Source organism: Protopterus annectens, chromosome 4.part0 (assembly GCF_019279795.1).
Source record: "Protopterus annectens isolate FY-2018-M chromosome 4.part0, PAN1.0, whole genome shotgun sequence".
Classification (NCBI taxonomy): Eukaryota; Metazoa; Chordata; order Ceratodontiformes; family Protopteridae; genus Protopterus; species Protopterus annectens.
This window is the reverse complement of record NC_056733.1, coordinates 44,279,535-44,307,163: the sequence shown is the minus strand read 5'-3', so window position 1 is coordinate 44,307,163 and position 27,629 is coordinate 44,279,535. Positions and strand designations below refer to the sequence as shown.

The window sequence follows — 27,629 nt, the reverse complement described above, 5'->3', positions numbered from 1 at the left end:
GCTGAACAGCTAGCATTTCTTTTTGGATGATGTGCAGATGAATTTGATTTGGGCTCCAGTGGCCCTGAACGCACCTGCCATCCAGGTGTGCACCCAAGGCATAGTCTGATGCATCTGTGGTTAGGGTCTGGGTGGCGTGGGGTTGTGAAAAAGGAAGTCCCTTGTTGTGACTGCATGCTGCTGCCCACCAAAGACGATCTTTCCTTAGACAAGGTATCATAGGTATAATAGTTTTCAGGACCTGAGAATGTTGATACCAAAAGCTTTTTAAGTACCATTGAAGTTTCCTCATATACAGTCTGGCATATGAAATTAGTAGAATGCAGGAGGCCATGAACCCTAGAGCTTGCAGGATTTTAATTGCGGATAACTGGGTTCTGGTGGCCAGTTGAGAGAAGTAGCCTGTCAGATAGGCTTGGTTTTTCTGGAGTAAGGAATGCCATCTTGGATGCTGTGTCTAGGCTTTCTCCCAGGAATACAATTTTCTGACTGGGGACTAGTTTGGATTTCTTTTCATTTATAGTGTACCCCAGTGAGGTCAGTAGATCTTTTACAAATGTCAGGTGCTGTAACAGTTCTTCCTGTCTGCCTGAATCAGGCAGTCATCCAAGTAGGGGTAAATTTGAATATTTCTTTGTCTGCAAAAAGCAATGGCTGGAGCCAGACATTTGGTGAAAACTCTGGGAGCAGTGGATAAGCTAAAGGGAAGTGCAGAGAACTGATAATGCATAGATCCTGCCCTGAAACATAGATATTTCCTGCAAGAGTCTCCAACTGGGATGAGCAGATAGGCCTTTTTTAAGTCTAGAGTGACTAGCCAGGCAAAAGTGGATAGCACAGGAAGAAGTTGCTGGAGGGTGAGCATTTTGAATTTTGGTACCACCAGGAAGGTGTTTAGAATAGACAGATCTAGGATTGGTCGCCAGATGCCCTCTTTTCTGGGTACCATGAAAAGTCTGGAATAGAAACCTTGGCCTATCTGGTCTGCAAAAACAGGGTGAATTGTCCTCATGGAGAGCAGGGAATGAACTTGGTTTTGTGCCTCTGCCCACTGGTTTGGAGGAAGATCTGGGAACCCTTTTGGGGTTGGCAGTGTGTGAGGAAATAAAATATGTACACCTGGGACACTACATTGAGGACCCATCGATCGTTGGTGATGGAGGCCCAATTTTTTGCATGGGAGGCAAGTTTTCCTCCTGGGGCACAAGCAGGTGGGCAGAGGTAAAAGGTGGAGTTGAAAAGTCATTGTGAATTCTTTCCATAAGGGGGTGGTTTAGCACTCCCTGTTTTAGAAGTGGAGGTACTCCATTGCTTAGATCTCTGAAAACCCTGAGATTGTTGTCTGGGGGGGGGGGTCTACTTCCCCTAGGTCTAGTCTGAGGTGGCCTTGACGGGGCTGGAAAGGACAAATGTTTTGAGGGGCAATGCCTGCTGAATCTTGGAGGCTGGACTTGCAAAAAGTAATTAACAGTCTGCATAGACTTAGCTTTTTCTTCCATCTTTTTTAGAACCTCTTCTGCTTTGGTGCCAAACAGATTGTCTTTGTTCAGTGGTGCGTCCAATAATTTTGATTTGACATGGTCTGGCAAGGTCTGTTCCTTAAGCCAACCATGCCTTCTAAGTACAGAACCTGTGACTGCTGCCCAGCAGGATGCTTCTAGGGAATCAAACCCACATTGCAGGGTATGCTTACTAACTTGGCTTGCAGAATGCATAAGCTCCTGTAATTGTTTATTTTCTGCACAGTCAGCGAAGGTAGATAGTTTTTGTTTAATAAGTTTCATAGTATGTTGCTGTTATTTCAGCATGTGGAACTGACAATTTAATGCTCTAATGGCAAGAGTTGTAGAGGTGTATACTTTTTTCCCCATCTGTCTAAAGCTTGGGAATCCCTGTCCGAGGGGGTGGGATTCTTAGCTGTGGCTGCTTTTATTCCCTTAGGTCCTTGGGAGATGACCTCTGGGTCAGCAGTAGGATTTTTGAAAAGAAATTTATGAGAGTCAGGGACTCTGTAGTACCTATCAGGTTTCCTGGGAGCAGGAGGCAGAGTATCAGGAGTTAGACTGGATTCCATAAAAACATCATCCACAACATCCAGAACAGGAGGAATAGCTAAGGGTCTGTGCTGTGGTAAATCTAAAAATTCCCCAAGTCTCTGTTTGGACTGAGGATAACGTTGGCATTCCCAATGGAAATGCTCTTTCAAGGTATGTAGGGTTTCACCAAAAGAAAAATCCTCTGGAGGAGAGGCAGAAGGAATGGATTCCTCTGCATCTGAATCCTCATAAGCAGATAAGGGAATGTCTTCATAATCAGAAACGTCAGAGTCGTCAGACTCTTGGTCAGATAAAGCTGTTGGGGACAAGTCTCTTTTCCTTTTAGCAGGGGTAGGCTGGCTTCTCCTAATGAGCATGATATGGTCTTCTGCCACTTTAAGCATCTGAGACTGAGGCATGGAAGCAGTCGCTTGAGGTTGGGTACGTAGTTCGTACTCTGGGCCTTAGAAACTCGGTAGTTTTAGAAAGAACTGGACGCAAAATAAGCCATCGGTTTGTGTCGGATATTGGTAGTGCTAAGAACTTCCTCAGAAGCTGGTGCCTGCACAGTGGCTCTGGACCCATCCAAGGTAGAGACATCCGCAGGTTCCAAAGTCAAAGATGTGTCTTGCAGCATACCGGACCCTGAACGGGTCTCGGTAGCAGCCTGCGAATCCAGAGAAGCGGGCATTAGGGGCTGCAAAAGTGCCTCACTGAGGACTGGCGAACTGGTGACTAGCTTAACAGAAGTGTCGTCGGCAGTTTTGGACCTGTGCATCTGTCTCTGTCTTTATCCTTACGTTTTTTCGGAAGATCGGCAGTTGGATGGCATACCGGAGACATTTTGGAATATGGAGATCGAGAGAGAAAGTATTTAGCTATGATACGGGCCCAATGATGTATAGTTCGGGCGTTGAACAAAGCACAAAACCGGCAGTGAGGGACGTCGTGGTCTGGGCCTAAACAGGTGACGCAGTAAGAATGGAAATCTCTGTGTGGTATTTGCTTTCCACAGGCGAGACAATTAACAACTTTTTCTGACATCGGTTAGAGCAAGAAAAAAGGATCCCCAACAGGGTACTTAGCTTTTGAAGACTTCAACTTCAATTTTGGAAACAAAAACTCAGGTAGCAGCCGACCGGCACTCGTGCAAACTGCTTCTGCTTTGGGCTCCTTGGCAAGAAAGACTGATGTAATGGCGTCGGCTGCCTGTTTTTATACCACTGACGACCTGACGTCAGTCCTGGAGCGACAGCAACCGACGCAAAAATACTAAGCCTCTGGTATTCGGGCCGACTGAGGGCTACCCCTGGCAGGATAACCCAAGTGTGATGACTGCAACAGTGAAACAAGAAGAAAATCTTCTAGTGTCTAAAAAGAGAAACAAAGCAACCTTTTTCAGCTGGAGGGCTAACCTTACAGTTAGACTTTTCCATTCTGAATTTGGTGGGTAAGCCAGGCAAACTCTTAACTCAACCTACAGCACATACAGAAAATTTAATTTAACTGCAAGGTATTTACTGAAATGAACAAGATGATCTGACTAATGCTTTAATCCATGCCCTGACCACAGTGTTAGACAATGACACAGTAACAAAGAGAGATCATCCAGCAGACTGATCAGCAGCAATAAAGTACATCTGCAATAGGTGCAACTACATGTACAGGTCAGCACACAAAAGACAGTGATGACCAGCATTATTCTGCAAACAGGGTAAACCCTGCTGGTGAAATAGCATTGTATCTGCTACAGCTAGTCAACACAAAAGATATGAAACATTTTGGTTTCACTGATTTAAATAACTGGAATACATGCAGTACAGCTCAACAATTCTATATCTTTTCAGCTTGCCTTCCATCCATCACAAGTTGAGTAAATGACAGATGACATTTACAACAGTGATGACTTTTATTTTCATACTACACAGTTACTGCAGCAGCAAATGGACATATTAAGTTATTTGAAGACAAACAGTACGGTGTACTAAGTTTAATATTTCTGGCAATGCCTGTTTATCATATGCAAACTGAATTAAGAATGGAATGGTTAAACAAAGTAAACAAATGCAGGTACGGTACATATATTTACATGCTCACAACTTACCAATCCCATGAAATATCCTAGCAATGGATCTGCCTGTAAACTTCTCTTCCGGATGAATGGAAAGAAAACTACGGATATCCAAATGGATCTGTTCTGCACAGTCTTTAAGCTGTGAATATGAAATAAGGAAAAGCATGAGACTGGACTAAAATCATCTGTAGATTGAAGGGGACAGAGAAATAACAGTATACATCTGCAGAGAAGCCTATAAGTCTGTCTGGGAGCAACAAATGTGAAAATAAAATCAGAAATACATTTTAAACGCATGCAAGCTGGAATGTTAAGTATGATCTGTAATGACCAACCACTACCAAAATTATACATTTATAAATGTCAGTCATCTTGTATACCTACCAAATTAGGACATTATGAGTCTAAGGAATGCAAGCATTTCACTCATTATCAGTGGCAGATTAATTATATCTTTGGCCCTGGGATATTTTCAAACCACAGCCTCCCTGCACCATTTTTTAAACACATTTATTGAATTATCACTTGTGACAGACTTGCATTTACATAAAAGTAACCAAACCATATTAACAAGTTCGCATTTAAACATTAAACATTGCATGTTGTTACATATCCTATAATCTAAGCAACATTACATAAACTATTCAATTCCTGCCTTCTCTTAAATCGCATTTCTCCTCCAAAACATTTTTCTGCATATTCAGTTCTCAATTTCCATTTTTTTCTGTGTAATTTACTCCATCCCTTTTCTAAACCTCTCACTTCTCTTTTATCTCCAATACAAAATTCACTACTTCAGGTATAGCTCACTTAGAATTTGATGTCCATTTTCTAGTAATTGTTTTTTTTGGCAGCCACCAGAATTAAACTTAACAAGACCTTACTATGTCTAGGCAATTCATACACTGTGTATCCCAGCTCAAAAAAAAAATAATTTCCTTAGTTACACTCATTTGCTCACCAAATATTCCCGACAGAGTACTCTGTAGGGAATTTTAAAGACTGCCATCTCCTCACACTCCCAAAGCATATGTTCTCAATTACCTCTTTCTTCTCCATCACACCTCCAACATTTGCATTTACCTGAGGAAAAATTCTCTGCAGTTTGCTTGGGGTATAAAAATGCCTATGCAAACACTTCCAGGCAAAAATCCTAACTCTTTCACACTTTTGCTCCATATTTGGGAGACATACATATGTGCTCCCATTGTTTCTTTGCAAATTGCATACCTAAGCTATCTTCTTAATCTTTCCTGACCTCTTCTGATTGGTTCCTACAGTTACTGTGCAATATTTTATATGCCCTACTAATTAGCTCTTTTTTAACAGCAGTTTCTGTTCGCCAGTCAACTAAAAACTCTACCAGAGCAGGTCTTTCATTTAGGATTTCCCCTATCACTTTTCTCTTTGCCTATACTCAGATATCAGTCCCTGATAAGGAAGGCAATCTCTAGCCTGCAATCTAAATGTCTTCTTGGCCTCTTTCCATTCTATTACCTTTCTCTAATTATTTGCTCCCAACCTTGATTCCTTTGTCAGCTTTCTCCAGTAAATTCCAGCCCTTATTGACTATTCCATGTATCCAAATTGCAGTCATCCCTTTTGGCAGAATTCCTTTACTCCATTCCTGTGTTGGCTTAGTTCTAAGTACACTTTCTGCTACTCTATGAATAAAATGTTCTGTATGACTGTTATTCTCCTTAAGGATTTGTGTCCAAAACCCCATTCTTTCCTTATTTCTTGAATTACACCCCACCCTCTGCTTCATCATCCCTTTCCACTTTGAATGGTATCTTTCTGCTTGTGTTATGTACGACACTCATACTTCTCACTGGTTCCGCTGTTCAGCTACAACTCATCAGAGAATCCTCCCCACTTTGATTTTTGCCTCTGATCCCTCACATTTCCCTCTAATTAACCTTACTGTTGCATCAGGAAATGCAAATGCTTTCATTGCCCTACTCATAAAATCCCAGCTTATTCTGTTAAATGCTTTCTCTGCAGCAATACCCACTAATAATAGTGGTATTTACTTACATTTTGCTTCACCATGGATAATCACTGTTCTACTAATGTTATCAAATGTTTGTCCCCCCTTCAAAAAAAAAATACATTGGCATCACCTTGCCATTATACACAAACACTTTATAATTATGCAACAAAAGACAGCAGCAAACTGGATAAACGGTTCACTGAATCCAGAAGTATAAAAGATTATGACAAAGAATAGGAATGTGAACCAAACAACAGCAAAAGCTATAAACATATGCATCTATTCAGCACGAAACAGTCCAGAATATTCAAAGCAATTCAAATGTTATTGTTACCTTAACTATTAGTTGTTGAGCCTCACCTATCTCTAACTTTGTCATCTTTAAGTCTTCCATAAATATCTCAATTTGTGCTTTTTCTTGATTTCCCCACTTCTCTGCTTTATTTGAAATTTCATAAAATTTACAAAACATCTCTAATACCTCTAAAGGATCTCTGATTATTTTTCTTGTTATAGGCCCCCCCTAAGTTTGGCAAAAACCCTTTCTACTTTCTGTTGCCTACGTTACTGTGCCAAAAATTTTTGTGCTCTGGAGCTATCAAAAAAACAGTTGCTTTTTTGTGTTATCGTATAAATACATGTGTTCTTCTGCATTCACCTTTCCGATTGTTTTAAATTATACTTCCTGTTTAATACAGCAGCATTTATTGCAGTGTTTTAAATGTATAGTTTTGAACATTTTTTTCCCAGTAAACAGTGAAAAAGTACAGTTTTGTACCTACCATAAATGTAGATGTTCGAGTGTATACCCTGCTGCAGTCATCACACTTGGGTTATTCTGTTGTCAGGCGGTCCCGCAGTCGGCCTGAATTCCAAAGTCTTGGTCCGGCGTCGGTTGCGGTCGCTTCTTCCCTGACGTCGGTGCGCCAGGGGTATATAGGATGCATCCAACGCCATTTTCTTCAGTTTTTCTTGCCCCAGATGTCAGGTGCCCCCCAAAAGGGTGGTCAGTAAACAGTACCAATCTTAAAAGTTTAGCACAAACAAAACATCCCTCCAGCTATAAGCAAATACACCACAAAGGTAGTATCAGATGTTAAGGCATTGAAATGTTTTAGTTAGTTAGGTCAGAGGGGATGGAGGGAGGGTAACCTGGACTGCAGCAGGGTATACACTCGAACATCTACATTTATAGTAGGTACAAAACTGTACTATGTTCATCGTGTTACCCTGCTGCAGTCATCACACCTGGGTGGAATCCCAAAGCTAAGGATGGGAGGTGGAGTCAAACAGGGTTAGAGGAGGCTAGAAGGCCCTGCAGAACTGCAGTGGCAAAGCCAGCTCTAGTCTTAGAGTAAAGTGGTAAGTGGTAGTGTTTGGTGAAGGTGTGTACTGAACTCCAAGTTGCAGCTTCCAAAATATCCTTTGGCACCCCCCTGAGGAAGGCTGTAGATGTAGCTGCTGCCCTGGTAGAGTGGGGCCTTATGGTAGCAGGAACTGGTTTTCCATGATGGGTGTAGCAAAAACGAATGCAATGTCCTATCCATTTGGAAATGGTCTGTTTTGATATAGCCTTCCCTTGTGAAGCTGCAGCATAGGATACAAAGAGCTGGTCAGATTTTCTGAAAACTTGTTTTATCCAAGTAGTAACGTAGTTGCCTGTGAATGTCCAAGGAGTGCAGGAGTCTTTCTCCTTTGTTCTGTGGATTTGGAAAGGAGGTGGGTAAATGGATGGTTTGATTTAGAGCCACACTGGATACCACCTTAGGCATAAAGGAGGGGTTAGTTCGTAGAGAAACTCTGTCTTGATGGAAAATGAGGAAAGGCTCTACTGCCATTAGTGCCTGAAGCTCTGAGACTCTTCTGGCTGAAGTTATTGCAAGCAGCAGGACAGTCTTTCATGATATAAACTTTAAGTCAGCTGAGAAAGCTGGTTCAAAGGAGGTAGCGTAAGTTTTTCCAGAACAAAATTGAGGTCCCAGGTTAATGTAGGTGCTCTCCTGGGAGGCCTAATGTTTTTGGCCCCTCTGAGAAACTGCCTTAGAAGCGGATGTGAAAATAAGGGAGGATCCGTGTTGTAGTGGGCTGAAATAGCTGAGGTGTGGATTTTAATAGATGAAAAAGAAAGTCCTTTGTGCAACATCTCAGTTAAATACTGTAGAATCTGAGGTATGTGTGGCTGAAGGGTATTTTGGCCCTTAGCTTGGTTCCAGGCGCAAAACCTTTTCCATTTGTCCAAGTAGGCCTTCCTGGTGCTGGACCTCCTGGCTTCCAGAATAGCATCCATAACAGCTTGAGGAAGAGGAGCTGGCTGGTTGCTTAGGTGATTTGCCATGCAGCCAAATTTAAGGTTTTGAGCTGGCTGTGTAGAATCTGACTGTCTTGCTGTGTGAGCAAATGAGCAATTTGTGGTAAAATCCAAGGTGGGCCATATTCCTTACCAGTGCTGGCGTGGCCAGTCTGGGGCTATGAGTATCATTCTGGGTCTCTCCATCCTGACTTTCAGCAGCACCTTTGTGAGAAGGGACAATGGAGGGAAGACATATACTGTCAGGTTTTATCCAACTGAATGAGAGTGCGTCCACTTTCCAAGCTTGATGGTGAAACGTCCTTGTACAAAATTTTGTTAGCTGATAGTTTTGGGGGCTGGCAAACAGGTCTATGTCTGGGTGGCCCCATTTTTGAGTTATCATTGCAAATACTTGTGGACCCAGTTTCCACTCGTGGGGATCCATGATGTTTCTGCTGAGGTCGTCTGCCAATGTGTTCTTTTTTCCTGGCAGGAATTGAGCTTGTAGCTGAACTTGGTAAGCCAGTGCTGTGTTCCACAAGGTCATTGCTTGCCTGCATAGAGGGTAGGAGTGTGTACCCCCTTGTTTGTTTATGTACCACATTACTGTGGTGTTGTCCATCCTTATCGTAAGCTGTCCTGGATGTAAGAGGTCCTTGAAGGCTGTCAGGGCATTCTGTACAGCTAGCATTTCTTTTTGATTGATGTGCAGATTCCTTTGATCTGCAGTCCATATGCCTTGAACGCACTGTCCTGCCATGTGTGCCCCCCAGGCATAGTCCGATGCATCTGTTGTCATAGTTTGCCTGGCTGGGGGCAAGGTGAAAGGCTGACCCTTGTTGAGGTGACATGCCTGTGACCACCATAGAAACTCTTGTTGAAGGCAGGGAATGAGAGATATCAATGTGTCCAAGCTGTGGCTGTGTTGAGTCCATACACTTTTTAGGTATCACTGTAATTTCCTCATATGCAGCTTTGCAAATGGTATTAGTAGTATGCAAGATGCCATGAAGCCCAAGGCCTGCAGAATTTTTCTTGCAGGGAGTTAGGTCTTTGTTGCCATTGTTTTGAAATATTGAGTCAGTTGTAGTTGTTTGTCTGGCGTCAGATAAGCCATCTGGGCCGTTGTATTCAAGCTGGCACCCAGGAATGTCATATTTTGTGAGGGTACAAGTTTTGATTTTTTTTCGTTTACTGTGTACCCTAGGCAACTTAGAAGGTGTTTTACAAAAGCCAGATGTTGTAAGAGGATGTCCTTGCTTTCTGCTTGAATGAGGCAGTCGTCCAGGTATGGGTATATTTGAATTCCTCTTTGTCTGCAGTATGCAATTACTGGTGCCAGGCATTTTGTGAAGACCCTGGGCGCAGTGGATAAGCCAAAGGGCAGTGCAGAGAATTGGTAATGGGTTGAACCTGCAATGAAACGGAGGTATCTTCTGCAATTTTGTCTGACAGGGACATGCAGGTATGCCTCCTTGAGGTCCAACGTTACTAGCCATGCTTTCTTGCCCAACATGGGAAGAAGCTGCTGTAGGGTTAGCATCTTGAATTTGGGTACTTGTAAGAAGGTGTTTAGAATTCAAAGGTCCAGAATGGGTCTCCAAGCATTGTCCTTTCTGGGGACTAGAAAGAGCCTCGAGTAAAATCCTTGGCCTTGCTCCCATGTAGGTACCAGTTGAATGGCTCTCATGTCCATGAGAGCTGTAATTTGTTTTTGTGCCTCTGCCCATTGATTTTGTGGCAGGTTTGGCATTCCTCTTATCGTTGGCAAGGTGTGGAAATGGAATCTGTATCCTTGTGAAGTAATGTCTAGGACCCATTTGTCCTTTGTGACGATGCGCCAGTTGTCTGTAAAAAGTGCTAATTTTCCTCCCAAGGGAGCTGCCAAGAGAGTTTTGCTTGGCCATATGAGGTTTAAATCATTGTGTTTGCCTTCTAGTAGTTTGGGGCCTGTCTTCTCCTCCCTTCTGTGTTGCAGTGCCCCATTGTCGAGGTTTGTAGTGGGTTTTATGCTTGTCCTCTGCCTCTTGGGCGTCTGTATTTACCCCTCTGTGGTCTGTCAGTAGCTGGAAAGGACCAATTTTTTCTTGGCCAATTTCTGCTGAAGCGACGGGGCTGAACCTGTAAGAAATCTTTGACCGTCTGCATAGATTTTGCCTTATCCTCCATTTTCTTTAAGACTTCTTCTGCTTTAACCCCAAATAGGACATCCTGCTGTAAGGGAGCATCTAGTAACTTTGCTTTAACATGATCAGGCAGAGTTTGTTCCTTTAATCAAGCATGCCTACGTATAACAGACCCAGTAACAGCTGCTCTACAGGAAGCTTCCAAGGAGTCAAATCCACATTCTAAAGTATGTTTGCCCATCTGTTCAGCTATATGCAACAGATCCTGCATTTCCTTCAATTCAGACTGTTGAGGGCGTGTGCTCATCTTTTGTTTTATTTGAGACATTAGAAATTGCTGGTATTTAAGCATGTGAAATTGACAATTTAGTGCTCTCATAGCTAGAGTGGCTGAGGTGTAAACCTTCTTCCCCCACCTGTCTAGTGCTCTGGAGTCCCTTTCAGAGGGTACCGGATTTTTTGCCATAGAAGCCTTAGCCCCTTTGGGACCCTGGGAGATAGTCTCTGGGTCAGCAACAGGGCTTTTGTAAAGCAATTTGTGGGAGTCAGGCACTCTATAATATCTATCTGGTTTGGCTGAAGCAGGAGGCAGAGAATCTGGATTTAAACTAGATTCTAAGTAAACATCATCCACAATGTCTAAAACTGGGGGGATAGCGAGTGGTCTGTGCTGGGGGAGTAAAAGAAACTCTCTGAGCCTTTTCTTTGAGTCAGGGTAGTCCTGACCTTCTCAGTGAAAATGTTCTCTCATGGTATGTAAAGTTTCCCCAAAGGAATAGCCTTCAGGGGGAGAAGCTGAGGGAATGGAATCCTCAGCATCAGAATCTTCATAAGGGGGAAAGGAGTAATCTTGTTCCTCAGAGGAGCCTGAGGAAATAGACACTTGATCAGAGGAGGCATAATCTTCCTCTTGTCTAGGCCTTTTGTCGGGTGGGGGTTGGGAACCCCTGATTAAAGAGATCAAATCTTCAGCCATTTTAAGCATCTGTTTCTTAGACATGGGGCCTTGAAGTGGAGACTGAAGTGCAGTCTTTTTTGGTTTAAGAGGAGTCTTAAGCTTAGGATACGTTTTTATGGTGAGCGTCATCGGTCTGAAGACACCTTCAGAAACCGAAGGTGTTTCTGCAGCACCAGCTTCTCTTTCTGCAATGTCATCGGTAGGGCCTAAAGAAAATGGCTGCGTCGGCCTAGAACTCTCCGCCATAGAATCCAAAGTGGTCTGGGGTTCCAATTCTGCGGTAGCCAGGGGCTGCGTAGGCGCCTCACTGAAAACCGGTGAACCGGAGACCGGCCCAGCCGAGGCCTCGGAGTCTGGCTTGGATCTAGGCTGCCTGTCCTTATCTTTGCGTTTTTTGTGCACGCCGGTAGTCGGTTGCTCCGATGGCATAGTGTAATAAAATTTTCTACCGAAGTAGTGTCGTGCGAAATCAAAGCATCGTTTTATAGTTCGCTTATTGAACCTAGCACAAAAGTGACAACCAGTGATGTCGTGGTCTGGGCCTAGGCAAGGTATACAATAAGAATGAAAATCCTTATGAGGTATTTGCTTCCCCCAAGAAATACAATTGTTAACTTTTTCTGACATCGGTCTGAGGCAAGAAAAGTTTCCCCAACAGGGTACTTAGCTTTATTGAAGACTTTGGATCTGAAATTCGACTTAAAAAATCTCAGGAGTCGGACGACCGGCACTTGCGAACTGCTTCTGCTTCGGGCACCGCGCGGCAAGAAAGACTGTAGAAAATGCCGTCGGATGCATCCTATATACCCCTGATGCACTGACGTCAGGGAAGAAGCGACAGCAACCGACGCCGGACCAAGACTTTGGAATTCAGGCCGACTGCGGGACCACCTGATGACAGGATAACCCAAGTGTGATGACTGCAGCAGGGTAACACGATGAACATCTGTATTAATCAATAATGACAAAAGTATCAATTCAGAACATTCAACCATAAAAGGCTACTCAAACTGATGTCATTGTAATCCACCAATATCCGTTCTCATCAATCATGGCCACTTACCTGTACGTATACATATTTGTCCGATTGAGATAAAAATGGCTACAATAAAGTATCAGCAGTTTTCTTTACGCAAACACACATCAATCTTCAAACACAGACAATTTTTTTTTTAACTATCAACTCATCAGGGTTATTTTTATCCACAAATATGCCCCAAATCCAGCAATTATAGTTATATTGTTGACTGCATCCTTCTCAGATATCTGGGTCAAAAAATTAATGACAAAAGTAACATATTTCAAATTTGTGTCACACAAACACACAGCAACTTTAGTAAAGTGTTCCAACTTGACTGACACAACATGCACAAGAATCCTGCAAAGTTAGATTAAAGACTGTTTAAAAACATTAAGAGCATAATGCATTTTCATCCATAAATAGTCTCCACCCCAACCAGCAGTTATATCCACTTTATCGACTGGGTATACCTCTTATTATGATGAATAAATAAATTACATTTACTCCACTTATGTATTTGGATGAACTACATGAAATTATATAAATATCACTAGCATCACACCATAGGACCTAGCTATGTATAGCACAGTTTAAAAAGAAGAGTGTTTATGTTGAGAGCATAAGAAATGCTAGCCATGTCATACCATATTGTTAATTCAATATGTACAATCTCAGCAGAAGTCAGCCATATGAATAATTCCACATTAAAGATAACTACTACTAATGCAGACACTGGCAAACAAAAGTACAGTTGTGTACACTTAGCATAAACGTAGATGTTCAAGTGTATTCACTGTTGCAGTCATCGCATTTGGACTATCCCTGCCAAGGTAGCCCTCAGTCGGCCCAAACACCAGAGGCTTAGTATTAATGCGTCGGTTGCTGTCGCTCCAGGACTAACGTCAGGTCATCAGTGGTATAAAATCAGGCAGCCGACACCATTACATCAATTTTTCTTGCCCTGTCAGGAGCCCCCAATAGGGAGCTAGGTTTTGGTGGAAGAACACCACCAGTAGAAAGTAAATATCAAAAATTCCTTATGAGAGAGAGAGAGAGAGAGAAGACAAGGGGGATGGAGGGAGGGAATCCAGGACTGCAACAGTGAATGTACTCGAACATCTACATTTATGGTAAGTGTACACAACTCTACTATGTTCTTCGTGTTTCACTGCTGCAGTCATCACATTTGGGTTGACTCCCAAAGCTGAAGAAAAGGGTGGAGGCAGTCAAGAAGACTGGGGGCTGGCTAGGATGCCCTGCAAGACTGCAGTGGCAAAGCCTGCCTTGGATTTAGAGAAGATAGGCAGGTGGTAATGCTTGGTGAAGGTATGAACAGATGTCCATGTTGCAGCCTCCAGTATGCCCCTAGCGGGGAGCCCTTTGAGGAAAGCTGCAAGCGGAGGTTGCTCTGGTGGAATGTGTCCTGACCCCCTTGGGGGAAGGTTTCCCGTGCTGTTTGTAGCAGAAATGGATGCAGTGTGCTATCCATTTGGAAACAGTTTGTTTGGATATGGCCTTACCCTCTGCTCCTGCAGTGAAGCTGACTAGCAATTGATCAGCTTTTCTAAAGGATTTAGTCCTGTTTAGGCAGAATCTGAGCTGTCTGTGCACATTTAGAGAGTGCATAATCCTTTCCCCCTTGTTGTGTGGGTTAGGAAAAAAGGTGGGCAAATGACTGGATTGGATGAGAGCCACACTGGACACCACTTTTGGCATGAAGGATGGGTTAGTCCTGAGGGAGACCCTGTCAGCATGGAATATGATGAAGGGCTCTACAACCATACTTGCTTGTAGCTCTTATACTCTTCTAGCTGAAGTGATGGCCAGAAGCAAGGCTGTCTTCCAAGAGAGAAATTTTAACTCTGCTGAAGCTGCAGGTTCAAAGGGGGGGGGGGGAGCTTTTCCAACACAAAGTTTAGGTCCCAAGCTGGGGTAGGAGCTCTTCTGGGTGGCCTCAAGTTGTTAGCCCCTCATAGGAACTGTTTGATGACAGGTTGCGAGAAAAGATGTGGCTCTGTACTGAAATGAGCAGAGATGGCAAAGGCATGAATTTTAATAGAAGAGAAGGATAGACCCCCCCTGGTGTAGTAGGTATGCCAGGTAATCCAGGATGAGAGGCAGGGAGGGCTGTACCATTCCGGCTCCCTTAGCCTAGATCCAGGTGCAAAACCTTTTCCACTTGTCAGCATAAGACTTTCTAGTGCTGGGGCATCTGGACTCACGTATAACATGTAAAACTTGTTTGCTTAGACTGGCAGCTTGAGTAGAGGTCAGGGAATAAGCAGGCTGCCAGACTGAGGGTCTGCAATTGGGGATGCATGAATTCTCCATTCCTGTGGGTCAGGAGTGTTGGGATCTGAGGTAGGTGCCATGGTGAAAGGCTGCGCAGCAGTGGGTACCAGTGCTGGCGTGGCCAGGCTGCGGCAATCAGGATTGTCCTCGGGGTTTCCTCCCTTATTTTGAGCAGTACACTTGAAATGAGTGGTAGAGGGGGAAATGCACAGACCGAGAGGTTTACCCACTGGAAGGATAGAGCATCCACTTTCCAGGCCTTGCTGTGAGGTTCCCTGGTGCAGAATTTGCTGAGCTGATAATTGGGAGTGGGAGGCAAAGAGGTTGACCTTTGGGGTGTCCCATTTCTGGGTTACAAGGGTGAAGGTTCTTTGGTCTAATTGCCACTCGTGTGGGTCTAGCAGATTTCTGCTCAAGTTGTCTGCCAGAGAGTTTAGACAGCCTGGCAGGAATTGTGCTAACAGGTGTAGTTGCATGGCTGAGGCTGTGTGCCAAAGGGTCATGGTGAGCCTGCACAGAGGATAAGAGTGAATCCTTCCATGCTTGTTGATATACCACATCATCGTGGTGTTGTTTGTTTTAATCAGTAGAGACCCCGAGGAAAGTAGGGATCTGAAAGCTATCAGGGTGTGCTGAACAGCCAACATCTCTTTTTGGTTGATGTGCAGATGTACTTGATTTGGGCTCCATTGGCCCTGAATGCACCTGCCGTCCAGGTGTGCACCTCAGGCATAGTCTGATGCATCTGTGGTGAGGGTCTGGGCGGTGTGGGGTTGTGAGAAGGGAAGTCCCTTGCTGTGGTAGCATGCTGCTGCCCACCAAAGAAAATCTTTCCTTAGATAAGGTATCACTGGTATAAGAGTTTCCAGGTCTTGACAGTGCTGACACCAAAGGCTTTTTAGGTACCACTGAAGTTTCCTCATATGCAGTCTGGCATATGGAATGAGTAGAATGAAAGAAGCCATGAACCCTAGAGCTTGCAAGATTTTCCTTACGGATAACTGGGTCCTTGTGGCTAGTTGAGAGAAGTAGACTGTCAGTATTGTTTTTCTGGTGTAAGGAATGCCATCTGGGATGCTGTGTCCTGGCTTGCTCCCAGGAATACAATTTTTTGTGTCGATACTAATTTGGATTTCTTTTCATTGATAGTATACCCCAGGGAGGTCAGTAGGTCCTTTACAAAGGTCAGGTGCTTTAGCAGCTTTTCTTGACCGTCTGCCTGAATCAGGCAGTTGTCTTAAGTATGGATAAATGTGAATATTTCTTTGTCTGCAAAAAGCAATGGTGGGAGCCAGACATTTTGTGAAAACTCTGGGAGCAGTGGATAAGCCAAAGGGAAGCGCAGAGAACTGAAAGTGAAGTGATCCTGCCCTGAAACATAGGTATTTCCTGCATGATTCCCTGACTGGAATGTGCAGGTAGGCCTTTTTTAGGTCTAGGGTGACTTACCAAGCATCCTTGGAAAGCATAGGAAGAAGCTGCTGGAGAGTGAGCATTTTGAATTATCACCAGAAAGGTGTTTAAAATGGATAGATCGAGGCTGGAGTGCCATGTGCCCTCTTTGGAAGATCTGGGAACTCTTTTGGGGTTGGCAGAGTGTGGAAATAAAATTTGTATCGCTGGGACACTAGGTTGAGGACCCAGTGGGCGTTGGCAATGGTGGCCCAGTTACTTGTGTGGAAGGAGAGTTTCCCTCCTAGGGGAAAGAGCAGGTGGGCAGAGGGAGGGGTGGAAGTGTAAAGTCATTGTGAGTTCTTACCATAAGGGGATGGCTTTGCAATCTTTGGTTTTGAAGAGGAGGAACTCCATTGCTTAGATCTCTGCATTCTCTGGAGCTGTTGTCTGGGGGGGTGGGGGTCTGATTCCCTTGGGTCTGGGCTGAGCTGACTTGGAGAGGGCAGGAAAGTACTAGTGCTTGGATGGGCAATGCCTAATGAACCTTGGTGGCTGGACCTGTAAGAAGTCTTTAACTGTCTGCATAGATTTAGCTTTTTCTTCCACCTTTTTTAAAACCTCTTCTGCCTTGGTGCCAAATACGTTGTCTTTGTGCAAGGGTGCATCCAATAACTTGGATTTGACATGGTCTGGCAAGGGCTGTTCCTTAAGCCAAGCATGCCTTCTAAGGACAGAACCAGTGACTGCTGCCCTGCAAGATGCTTCTAGGGTGTCACAAACACATTGTAAGGTGTGCTTAGTTACTTGACTTGCAGAATGCATTAACTCTTGTAACTCTATTTTCTGCACAAGCAGGGAAAGAAGATATTTTTTATTTGAGGAGTTCTATGGTATGTTGCTGATATTTCAGCATATGGAACTGACAATTTAATGCTCTAATAGCAAGAGTAGCAGCGGTGTATACTTTTTTACCCCATTTGTCTAGAGCTCGGGAATCCCTGTCTGAGGGAGTCGGATTCTTAACTGAAGTTGCTTTGATTCCTTTTGATCCTTGAGAGATGACCTCGGGGTCAGCAGTAGGATTTTTGAAAAGAAATTTGCGAGAGTCAGGGACTCTATAGTACCTGCCAGTTTTCCTGGGAGCAGGAGGAAGGGTGTCAGGGGTCAGGCTGGATTCCATAAAAACATCATCCACAACATCCAGGACAGGAGGGATGGCCAGAGGTCTGTGCTGTGGAAGATCTAAGATTTCCCAGAGTCTCTTTTTTTGACTGAGGATAGTCCTGACATTCCCATTGGAAATGCTCCCTTAAAGTATGTAGGGTTTCCCCAAAGGAAAAGTTCTCGGGTGGAGAGGGTGAAGGGATGGATTCCTCTGCATCAGAATCCTCATCAGCAGAGAGGGGTTGCATATCTTCATATTCAGATGCATCAGAGTCATCCAACTCCTGTTTGGATAAAACTACTGGGGACAAGTCTCTTTTTCTTGTGGAAGGGGTAGCTTAGCTTCTCCTGATAAGCATTATAAGGTCTTCCGCATTTTAAGCATTTGAGACTGAGGCAAGGAAGCCACTGTCTGAGCTTGGGTTGGCGTTCTTTTGGGTGTGGTTCGGACCCTGGGCCTTAGAATCTCAGTAGCTCTCGAAAGAACTGTAGACGTGAAAGTCAGTCTGTGTCGAGTATCGGTAGTGCGAAGTACTTCTTCGGAAGCCGGTGCCTGCTCAGCGGCTCCGGACCCATCCAAGGTAGAGACATCCCAGGATCCTTAGTCGAAGAAGAGTCTCGTGCCATACTGGACTCTGAAAGGGTCTTGGCAGCGGCCTGTGACTCCACAGAAGTGGGCATCAGGGGCTGCGAAAGCACCTCACCGAGGACCGGAGAACTGACGACTAGCTTAACGGAAGCGTTGTCGGCAGTCTTGGACCTGTGCGGTCTGTCTCTGTCTTTATCCTTACGTTTTTTCGGAAGATCTGTTGTCAGATGGCTTACTGAAGCCATATCAGAATTTGAGGACTGACAGCGAAAATATCTAACTACAATAAGGGCCCGACAACGTTTAATTCTGACGTTGAACAAAGCACAAAAGCGACAGTGTGGGGCTTCGTGGTCTGGGCCTAAACAAGTGACGCAGTAAGAATGAAAGTCTCAGTGTGGTATTTGCTTTCCACAGGCGAGACAATTGTTAACTTTTTCTGACATTTGTTAGAGCAAGCAAAAAGTATCCCCAACAGGGTATTTAGCTTTAGAAGACTTCAACTTCAATTCGGAAATGAAAAACTCAGGTAGCAGCCGACCGGCACTCGGGCTCCCTGGCAAGAAAGACTGATGTAATGGCGTCAGCTGCCTGATTCTATACCACTGACAACCTGACGTCAGCCCTGGAGCGACAGCAGCCGAAGCAGAAATACTAAGTCTCTGGTATTTGGGCCAAATGAGGGCTACCCTGGCAGGGATAACCCAAATGTAAAGATTGCAACAGTGAAACACGAAGAACATCTTGCATTTCTGTATATCATCTGAAATTTACTGCCTGCTGTCCCTGAAGAATAAATGGCATAAGCTACATTAAAAAATGGTGTGCTGACAATATTGCCATAACTTTTACTGAACTGGATCAACTATGCAGTAGGGAATGGCTGGAGAAAAAAACAGACACAGATTCACAGTTACTAGGCATGCAGTCCAGGAGAGGAGCTTTGCTCAAACTTCCACATGCTCCAAAGCACTGTAGAGTTAAGTCAATTTCTGAAGGTCCCATAGTAGGTAAATGAAGGTGGGAAGATGCAGGCATGCACCCTTGGCACATGAAGCAGCTCATTAACAAGTCAGAGCTTTAGTCCTCTCAGATAACTGCCAGACAGAGTAACAGATGCAGAAATCCTTTACAATCCAATCTTGTACAGAAGACTGCATCAATGACTGCATAATCAATGCTGAAGATCAAAAGACTTTTATCATCACTTCAAATAATGCAGACTAACTGACCTGACAATTGCTAACCCCTGTGCAGCTGCTAGAGGCTACAAAGAAGATATGTAAAAATATAATACTAAAATGCAACATGTTTAGGCTATATTATACAATCAAAAACTATTAACGAATTCATTCTTTAATGCAACTAATAATGCAAAACAATTACATATAATACAGATGCTGCAGAAGCTTTTGTTCAACAACCTACAAGTCAAGCAAAAATCAGATATAGTACTGCATTACAGCATACTTTTTTGGGGGTGGGGCTGACATGCTTGCAGGACATCTACATCTAATGTTTGCCCTCCTTATGTCTTCCCTGTCATCAAGAATAGCCATCCCTTCTGACATCACTCTGACCTACCTGAACGGCTGATAAAAGTCATATTGCTTCAGCGTTCACCTCCAAAGTCTACACAGCCAGACTGTGGTCAAATGGGGCCCTATGCAGAGTAAAAAAAAAAAAAAAACCAGGCCCTAGCAGCTATACCCATTACTTGTCTCTCTCGCTCTCCCCAATTATCATAAAACACTGTTCAAACCTGTCAGTGTGCATACTGCTTTCCTCTTTGCTTCTAAAATTATCACAAAGATTTGGATTTCATTTAAAATTTTTATTTCAAATTGCAAAAACAGTGATAACCATTTCCTAAACAAATCAAAGCACTCGCATTGAAAACAGACTTGACACAAAGACACTAAACTTCTCTTGAAGCTCACATTTAGTGAAAACTCATCTGGCAATCCAATGAACTAAAAGAAATGCACTGGAATTCAACATCAGAATATAGTGAAGCACTAATTAGCAGTTATGTGAAAGGTGCAGGAATTCAAAAGACATATGTATAATGTATTTGCCAACAGGCTGGGAGATCCCACTGGATGCGTGTCCCTTTTCAGGGGAAGCCCAGGAGTACTGTCTGGTGAAGCAATGTGGTCAGAATCACACAGAAGACAAATGTAGGCTGAGGAAATCAAATCCTGTACTGCAGGGAACAGCTGTTTAACTGCTCATAGCCTTACTCAGCTGTACCACGTACTAGACAACTATCGTACCCCAAACATAGTGCATTCCACACCTGTGTGCCTGCAAAAAAAAAGACTTCATAGTTAAAATATTAACTTTAGACTCATAGACTTCCTGCTGCCCAATGTATTCAGAGCTAAACAATAAACACACAGCCAACACAAAGAAAGCAAGGATCATATGATAATGTTCCTGTTTATTACAGTCAATTTCTTTCCTTTATACCATAATTACTCTGGTTCATAAGTAGTTACTAGGCTTGCAGTCCATGGGTCCACTGACTAGCCCTGCCCACATTTCTAGTTGCCCCAAAGCACTATCTGGTTAAGTGACTTGCTGAAGGTAATACAGTAATTAAATGAGGGCAGAGGGAATCAAACCCTGTACCACAAAAACTCTTAGCCTTAACACACCGTGCCAAGTATCACACTACAATAAAAAGATAGGACAAGGGTTCAAACACCACACCCTTGACAAAGGGAACAGTAGCATTAACCCACGACATTAATTTGTAAGTTACAAGTGGAATACTGGGATGCAAGAAAAAAAGTTATGTTCTTACCCTAATATTCCATCTGAGTTGCTGCTCCATTTGTCTTTAACCTGTGGGTTTTGAATCCATCCCCAGATCTGACTCAGCTATATACTCCAGCCTTGGAGCCAAAAACAGAGTTCCTCCTCTCCTACCCATAATGCCCCACTCTCTGTCCACCCCTCAGATCGAGTTTGCTGCTGATGAGAAAAAAGCCAATATCTAACACAACCAAGCGTCAGCCACATCATACAGACGAATACATCAAGAACTCGAATGATATAGTAGTGGGACAGATCTGAGTGTACCTCTGCTAAGTCCTCCCAGGATTTGGTACAATAATTCCTTTATTAGAATACGCCAATGCAATACACTTTGCTCTCCAATTAGCTAAAGTCACTTTAGTGGTCTTCCTAATCTGCAGCTAGCAAAGGAAACAAAAAGTTGGTCCGATTTTCAGATTTTTTTTTTGTCATATCCAAGCAAAAACGTAGCTATCTGTGGACATCAAGTAAATGAAGCTTGTTTTCTCCATTGTTTTGGAAATTAGGGAAGAAGACTGGGAGATTAACAACTTGGTTGATGTTGACCTCTGAAGCAACCTTGGGCATAAAGGAAGAATAAGCACAAAAAAGTCACTCGTCCTTGTGGAAGACAAGATAAGGAGGATAAGGCTTGAAGTTCTGAAACCCTCTTAGCAAAGGTGATAGCCACTAAGAAGGCCGTCTTCCAAGATAAAAACTGTAAATCAACTGTGGCAACTGGTTCAAAGAGGACAGAAACCAGGGCTTGTAACAACAAAGTGAGGTCCCAAGGGGGTGTAGAATCTTTGACCAGAGGCCAGAGTAGAAAGGTGCCCCTCAAAAAAGCCTTACATATTTTCATGGATGCCAAAGATTTACAGTCTTCACCAATATGGAAATTCAAGATGGCTGCCAACTGCATCTTGACTGTAGAAAAACTAGCTCCACTGTTAAAGATGTGAGACATGAAATCCAGAATAGCTTGAACAGGAGCCGTGAAAGGATCTAACCAATGCTATTGTGCCCAAATAGAAAATCTCTTCCATTTGCTGGAGTAAATTTTTCTGGTAGAGGCCTTATGAGCTACAATCAAAATCTTCTGAACAGGAGAGGATAGTCTGGGAGTTCTAGCCATCAGAAGATTTGGATGTTGATTGTATGAAGGGCGGGACAGAAGATCACGGATGGGACTGCGAGTACAAGGAGGACACACAAGGAGGGGAACCAAACGTATTGAGGCCAGAATGGGGCAATGAGGATGACTGCACCTCAACCTCTGAGCTTTCTGGAGGAATTTGGATATCAGGGGAAGATAAGCAAAAAGGAGACCGGAGGGGGGGGGGGGGACATGGATCAGAGTGTCTCTGGGAGAATCCCCCGGAGGGAGGATCAGGGAAAAATACTCACTGCACTTGGCGTTGGAAGAAGAGGCGAACAGATCGCAGCAAGGTTGATCCCATTTCTAAAAAGGTCATGCTTGTCACTGAAGGGTTGAGAGACCACTAGTGAGGCATCAGAATAGTTCTGCTAAGCTTGTCTACTAGGATGTTTGACTTCTCCAGAATGTGCATTGCTACTAGAAAGCAGTTGGAAAAGATCACCCACCCTCACATTCTCATGGCTTCTCGACACAGGGGCTAAGACTTAGTTCCTCCCTGCTTGTTCATGTACCAGACCACTGACATGTTGTCGGTCTGGATGGCAACTGTCCTCGTGTGAAGAGAGGCATGAGGAGCCTGCAATGGTAAAAGGACTGCCCTCATCTCCAGGCATTTATATGCAAATTGGTCTCTAGGGGGACCAGGTGCCTTGGACCATCCGACCCAGCCAATGCACCCCCCACCCGAGCTGGGAGATGTCCATGGTCACTGTGGCCTTGGTCACTGTGGCCTTGGGAGGAGAGGGAATGAATGGATGTCTTAAGTATAGATCCTGAGATGGAAGCCACCACAGGAGAGACTTCTTGCAGACTCAAGAGAGTTTTAATGGATAGTCCATGGACAGTTCGAGAAAGGAGCATTACACCGCTAGGGTCCACTGCAGTGCTCTCATGTGAAGGTGAACCATCAGTAGAAGAGTTATGGTAGCTGCCATCGACCTCTATGCTCTGAGAATGAGAAAGGCGGGGGGAGGATGACTGGAAAGAATCTGAATTATGTGCAGCTGAAGGGACTAAATTATGTCCAGATGAAGGAAGGCCATGTATTGTGTTGCATCCAATCAAGCCCATATAAAATCGATGATCTGGACCGGATCAATTTTGGACTTTGAAAGACTGATGGTTATTGCCAAGGACGATGCTAAGTGAAGGCAACAATCCCTGGCTTGCAGAAGTTGATACTTGGTGGGAGAAGTGAAGAGCCAATCATCCTAATAAGGAAACCTTGAATCTGAGCAGTCTCGGGTAAGCTGCAACTACTGTCATCACTTTGGTAAACACCATGGGGGCTGTTGGTGAGACCAAAGGGAAGTACCCTGAACTGAAAGCGATTGGCTCCCAGCTGGAAGTGGATGAACCTTCTGGAACATCTGTCCATCTTGATGTGGTAACATGCATCTTGAAGGTCTACTGAGCATATCGACTTGTCCTTCTGCAGAAAGGGCAGAATGGACTGTATTGTGACCATTCGGGTCCAGAATTGGTCTGAAGTCCCCCGTTTTCCTTGGCACCAAAAAGAATCTTGACTAGATATCTGACCCAAACTGGTCTTGGGGGATGGATTGGATGACTCTTTTCCAACAGCTTCGCGATTTACAGGGCTGCTGGCTCATTTGACTGGGTGGCACCAACAGGGAGGTTTTTAAGTCAGACTTGGAGATTTGAAGATCGGGATGGTGTAATCTCTGGATGTTATCTTCAACACTCAATGATCGGCAGTGATGGCTTCCCAGGCTGTTGGGTGTAAGGAAAGATGTCCCCGACTGCCTCTAAAGTATAGCAGTCAGGCAATCCTTCAGGACTGCTGAAAGGGCCTGTCCGAGAACGTATCTCAAAACGCCTAATTTCTCAGACACTCCCCTGCAGCTGAGGTGGTGTTTGCCACTGGAATAATTTCCCCTTTGTTTCTGGAGGAAAAGTCTCCTTGCGAGTCCTGGAAAGCACCTCAAGAATTTCAAAACCATAGCTTTTTACCGCAATGCTTATTCCTGGAATAGGACTGTTATGGGGTAGGAAAGCATATTCTGATGGCAGACGTATTTCCATCTTTCTTGCACTGGCAGAGTGTCTCTCTAACTGTGGGACCAAAAAGACATAACCTGTCAAAGGGCGCGGTGATAAAGGATGGCTTGAAGGATTCCAAGAATTCACATACCCTCATCTAGGCATGACACCCAATGGCAACACCAAACATGAGGTACCCTCTGCTGCATGCAAAAGTAACCTCTTGTATGTGTTGGAGATGCAACGGAGGGTGGCCATTCTGGAGAAGAAGATCTACTTGTACTCTTCAGACATGGAACCCGGGGCAGAATCAGAGATTTCTTTAGTGAGGTATCTCTGAAGTCTGATCGCGTGTGCCAGATAATTCAGTGCGCACAGAGAAAAGGTCACTGAAGAGTAGACCCACTTACCGAATCTGTCCATTGCCCCAGACTCCCTGTCCGGGGGAAGAACCAAAAAGCTCTCCTGGACCAGCTCTTTCTTTCTTTGTGGCTACTGCCACCATCATTACAGTGACTGGAACACCCTTAGTCCTGTACAGCCTGTCTGGGGGAGGAGACTGTTAAGTATCTTATCCGGGCATTTTGGTATGGGCTCTATCGTGTCTGGTTCCTTCCAAGTCCTGTTTTGTATCAGGTCAATCAGGGGGTCTGCAGTGGAGGAAACCCAGGATGTAGATGGACCTGTTCCAAAAACTTCCAGAAACATGGACACAGAGTTGGGTTTGTGGACGGACCACCCACCTTTTTGCCGAAGAATCTCCATGATGTGCCCAAAAGAGATACCCCTCAGATGGGTATCTGGGGGACCCTTCCCCTTCATCTAAGTCCATGTCTTCAGTCCGGGATTCCAGTGGGGAATCAAAGTGCCTCCATTTGCATGTGTGCTTCTGGTACACCTCCTTGGGGGATGCTCCGGGGAGGTGTCGGGAGACTCGAGTTGCTCCTGAAGAGAAGCCACTTGAAAGCTTCTTGGAACAAGATGTCCTGAAGGAAACAGGAGAGAGGGACCTAGAGCAGTCAACTCAGAAGGAAGGTGGTTCAGATCCGGGGGAGAGAGAGTCGAGACTCTCATAGGGGCCAAGAGAACCCTCTCCACTACTTCAAAAACAGAAGGCACACGATACTCTGATGGCAACTCCATCAGAGCCAAAGCCAGTGACGTCGGAGCCAAACTGTCGAGAGCCAAGGGGGAGGGACAGCTCCGAAAGCCTGGTAGCTGAAGCCAAACCCTCGGAACCAACACCGAAGATATGACTCCGAGAGTCAGTCTTGCCCAAAGAAATCGGGGCCGAACTACTCAGGGTGACGGCTGGAGTTGAAGTACATGTAGTTATTGCCAACTTCTCGAAACTCAGGATCCTTGGACCCAAGGGTTCAGAAGCCAAAGATCGGATCAGAGAAGGAGAAATAGGCATGAAGGTAGGCTGTGCACTCACGGCTTTTGCCACCTTTTATATATGGAACTGGAAAAACTCCCAACTGAATTTGCGCCTTCAGAAATGTCCTCATCAACCTGTCCATCTCGAACTCCGAAAGACTCTGGGAGGACCTGGCAGAAGAAGCTGTCGACCACGGCCTGGAGTGGTGCCTGAGCGACACCAATAGAGGAGACTTCGGAAGAAGGCTCGTTGTTTCCGCAGAAAAACACGGAGATCAGAGCCAAGTTGAAGAAGCTGAAGTACATGGGTGACTTTTGGCGGGAGGTTAGCAGCAGGAGCTGAAGCTCTGTCAGGAGACCGCTTCCCAGGCTTGTGCTTTTCCTTGCCCTTATCGCTAGCTTTTTTGGAGGTGGTTTGAGCCCCTGAAGTAGAAACAGTTGAAGTAGGGAGAAGACCCTTCAGGATTAACTTATTCCTCCGGAATCTAAATGGATCACCCCTAGACAAGCTACGCATAGAGTTTGGGCATCAGTAGGTGGAATCTTATGCCCACACTCTGTGCCCTTCTTGAAACTTCCTGGCTTGGAATCTGCCACAGCAGGACACTAACTACCACAACAAACAGACTGCAGATAAGACGGAATGGAAAGACAGACCCTACACTTCTACTTTCAAAAAACAATCCATAGATTTTTAACTTTACTTTGAACTTTTAAACTAACAAAAGACAGGCAGGAATTGGAAAAAGGGATAGTAATAAAGGAAAAATACACCCACACACTGAAACGAGCACTGAGTATTCCCTGGAGGAAGCTCAGAGATGGACCCCGTGGCTGTTCAGACAAGTGGCAAATGAGATCTGAGGGGTGGAGGGTGAGTGGGGCATTGTAGGTAGGAGAGGAGCAGCTCAGTTTTTGGCTCCAAGGCTGGAGTATACGGCCGAGTCAGATCAGAGGATGGATCCAAAACCCACAGGTTGAACAGCAAATGAAGACAACTCCAGATCAAATATTTATACAGGTACACATGGATGTGACCATCAATTTCAGCTTGCTCAAAATCTGAAAGTAGGCAAAAGGAGGTTAAAGGTTTCAAACCCTGTACATTTGATCGCAGGAAGTAGTGCATTAATATCGCTCTGACTGACATTGTAGACTGACTGCTCAGTAACCTTTAACATTCAATGAAATGATTGGATGGCTGGTAGTTACTGCAGGTGGTTAAGGCTTAAAGTTCTTAATAAGCTCCTTCATGTAGTCATGGGTGCAGGGTTTGATTCTTTCTACCAACATTTGCTACTGTGTGACTGAGCAAGTCACTTAATCAGACAGTGTGCTCTAACTGGGGCATTTCTTCTAACTACAAAGCAAATAACTGGGGCATTTTGCGCACACACACACACACACACACACACACACACACACACACACACACACACACACGCTATACCCAAGACATTGTGCTTTCATCAGCTGCAAACCGCATTTGGTAGCACAGATTCAGTCGTGCTGCTGCAATCAGTACTTCCATTCTGCAGCAGCAAACAGCTATTCAGCCATTCACTCTTTATTCAATAGCAAATCTCTGCAATGCTGCAAGTAGAGTGTCAGCAAGAAGCGATTCAAAGCAGCCATTTTCCTGTGTGATACTGATGGTATTTCTTGTACTGTGTAGAATGATGGCAATGGCTGATGGTACTTCCTGTACTGGTGTGGGGGTGGAACAGTCTGTGCATGCTGGAAAAACAAGAGTGAGAATTTCCTGTTCAGAACAGTGCTGGAAAAGAGAGAGAGAGATGGTCACACTACGGGTGCGATGGTTTTGTTAGCCAGCCATGGGCACCTTCAAGTAGGCTCTGGGTGACCACCATTTCACCTCTATTATAATCTGCCACTGAAAGCAATCTAGGATTAAAGCAGCATCAACTTCAATTTCCTTAGATGCACAGTGACAAATACGAAAGAATGCAAAGCACTAAATACCGTGAAATAGTTGTGGGGATGTATTTAAAAAAAAGGAAAGGGATTATGCACTGAAGCAGTATAAGGAATTCTTTAACGAAAAGACAACTAACCTGGCTGAAGAATTAGGTAAGCAGGGAACAAATTCAGAATACTGAACATGACAAATGAGTGACTTCATATTAGAAAACTTCTTATTTAAAGTGCATAGTTTTAGCACTTCGGCTATCAGTCTTTAATGCAGACTAAAATTACAATACAAAAATAGTATTCTGCAGCAAACCACAATCAATTAACTTAAGCAATTAAAAAAGTAAATCAAATATCACCACCCTACTGAATTTTGCTCTTTAATGCTAATGATCTTAGTGCATTCAAATTTCA

At 44.3% G+C, this 27,629-nt stretch overlaps 1 protein-coding gene across 2 annotated transcripts in view; it reads right to left on the bottom strand.

Moving 5' to 3' along the window:
- The window catches only part of RECQL4 (RecQ like helicase 4), a 913,040-nt gene that overhangs the window by 100,216 nt on the left and 785,195 nt on the right, over positions 1-27,629 (bottom strand). For both annotated transcript variants that reach the window (XM_044068076.1, XM_044068075.1), the window contains exon 24: positions 4,141-4,249. In XM_044068076.1, coding sequence (XP_043924011.1) covers positions 4,141-4,249 — 109 coding nt within the window. The remainder of the gene's footprint in view (positions 1-4,140; positions 4,250-27,629) is intronic.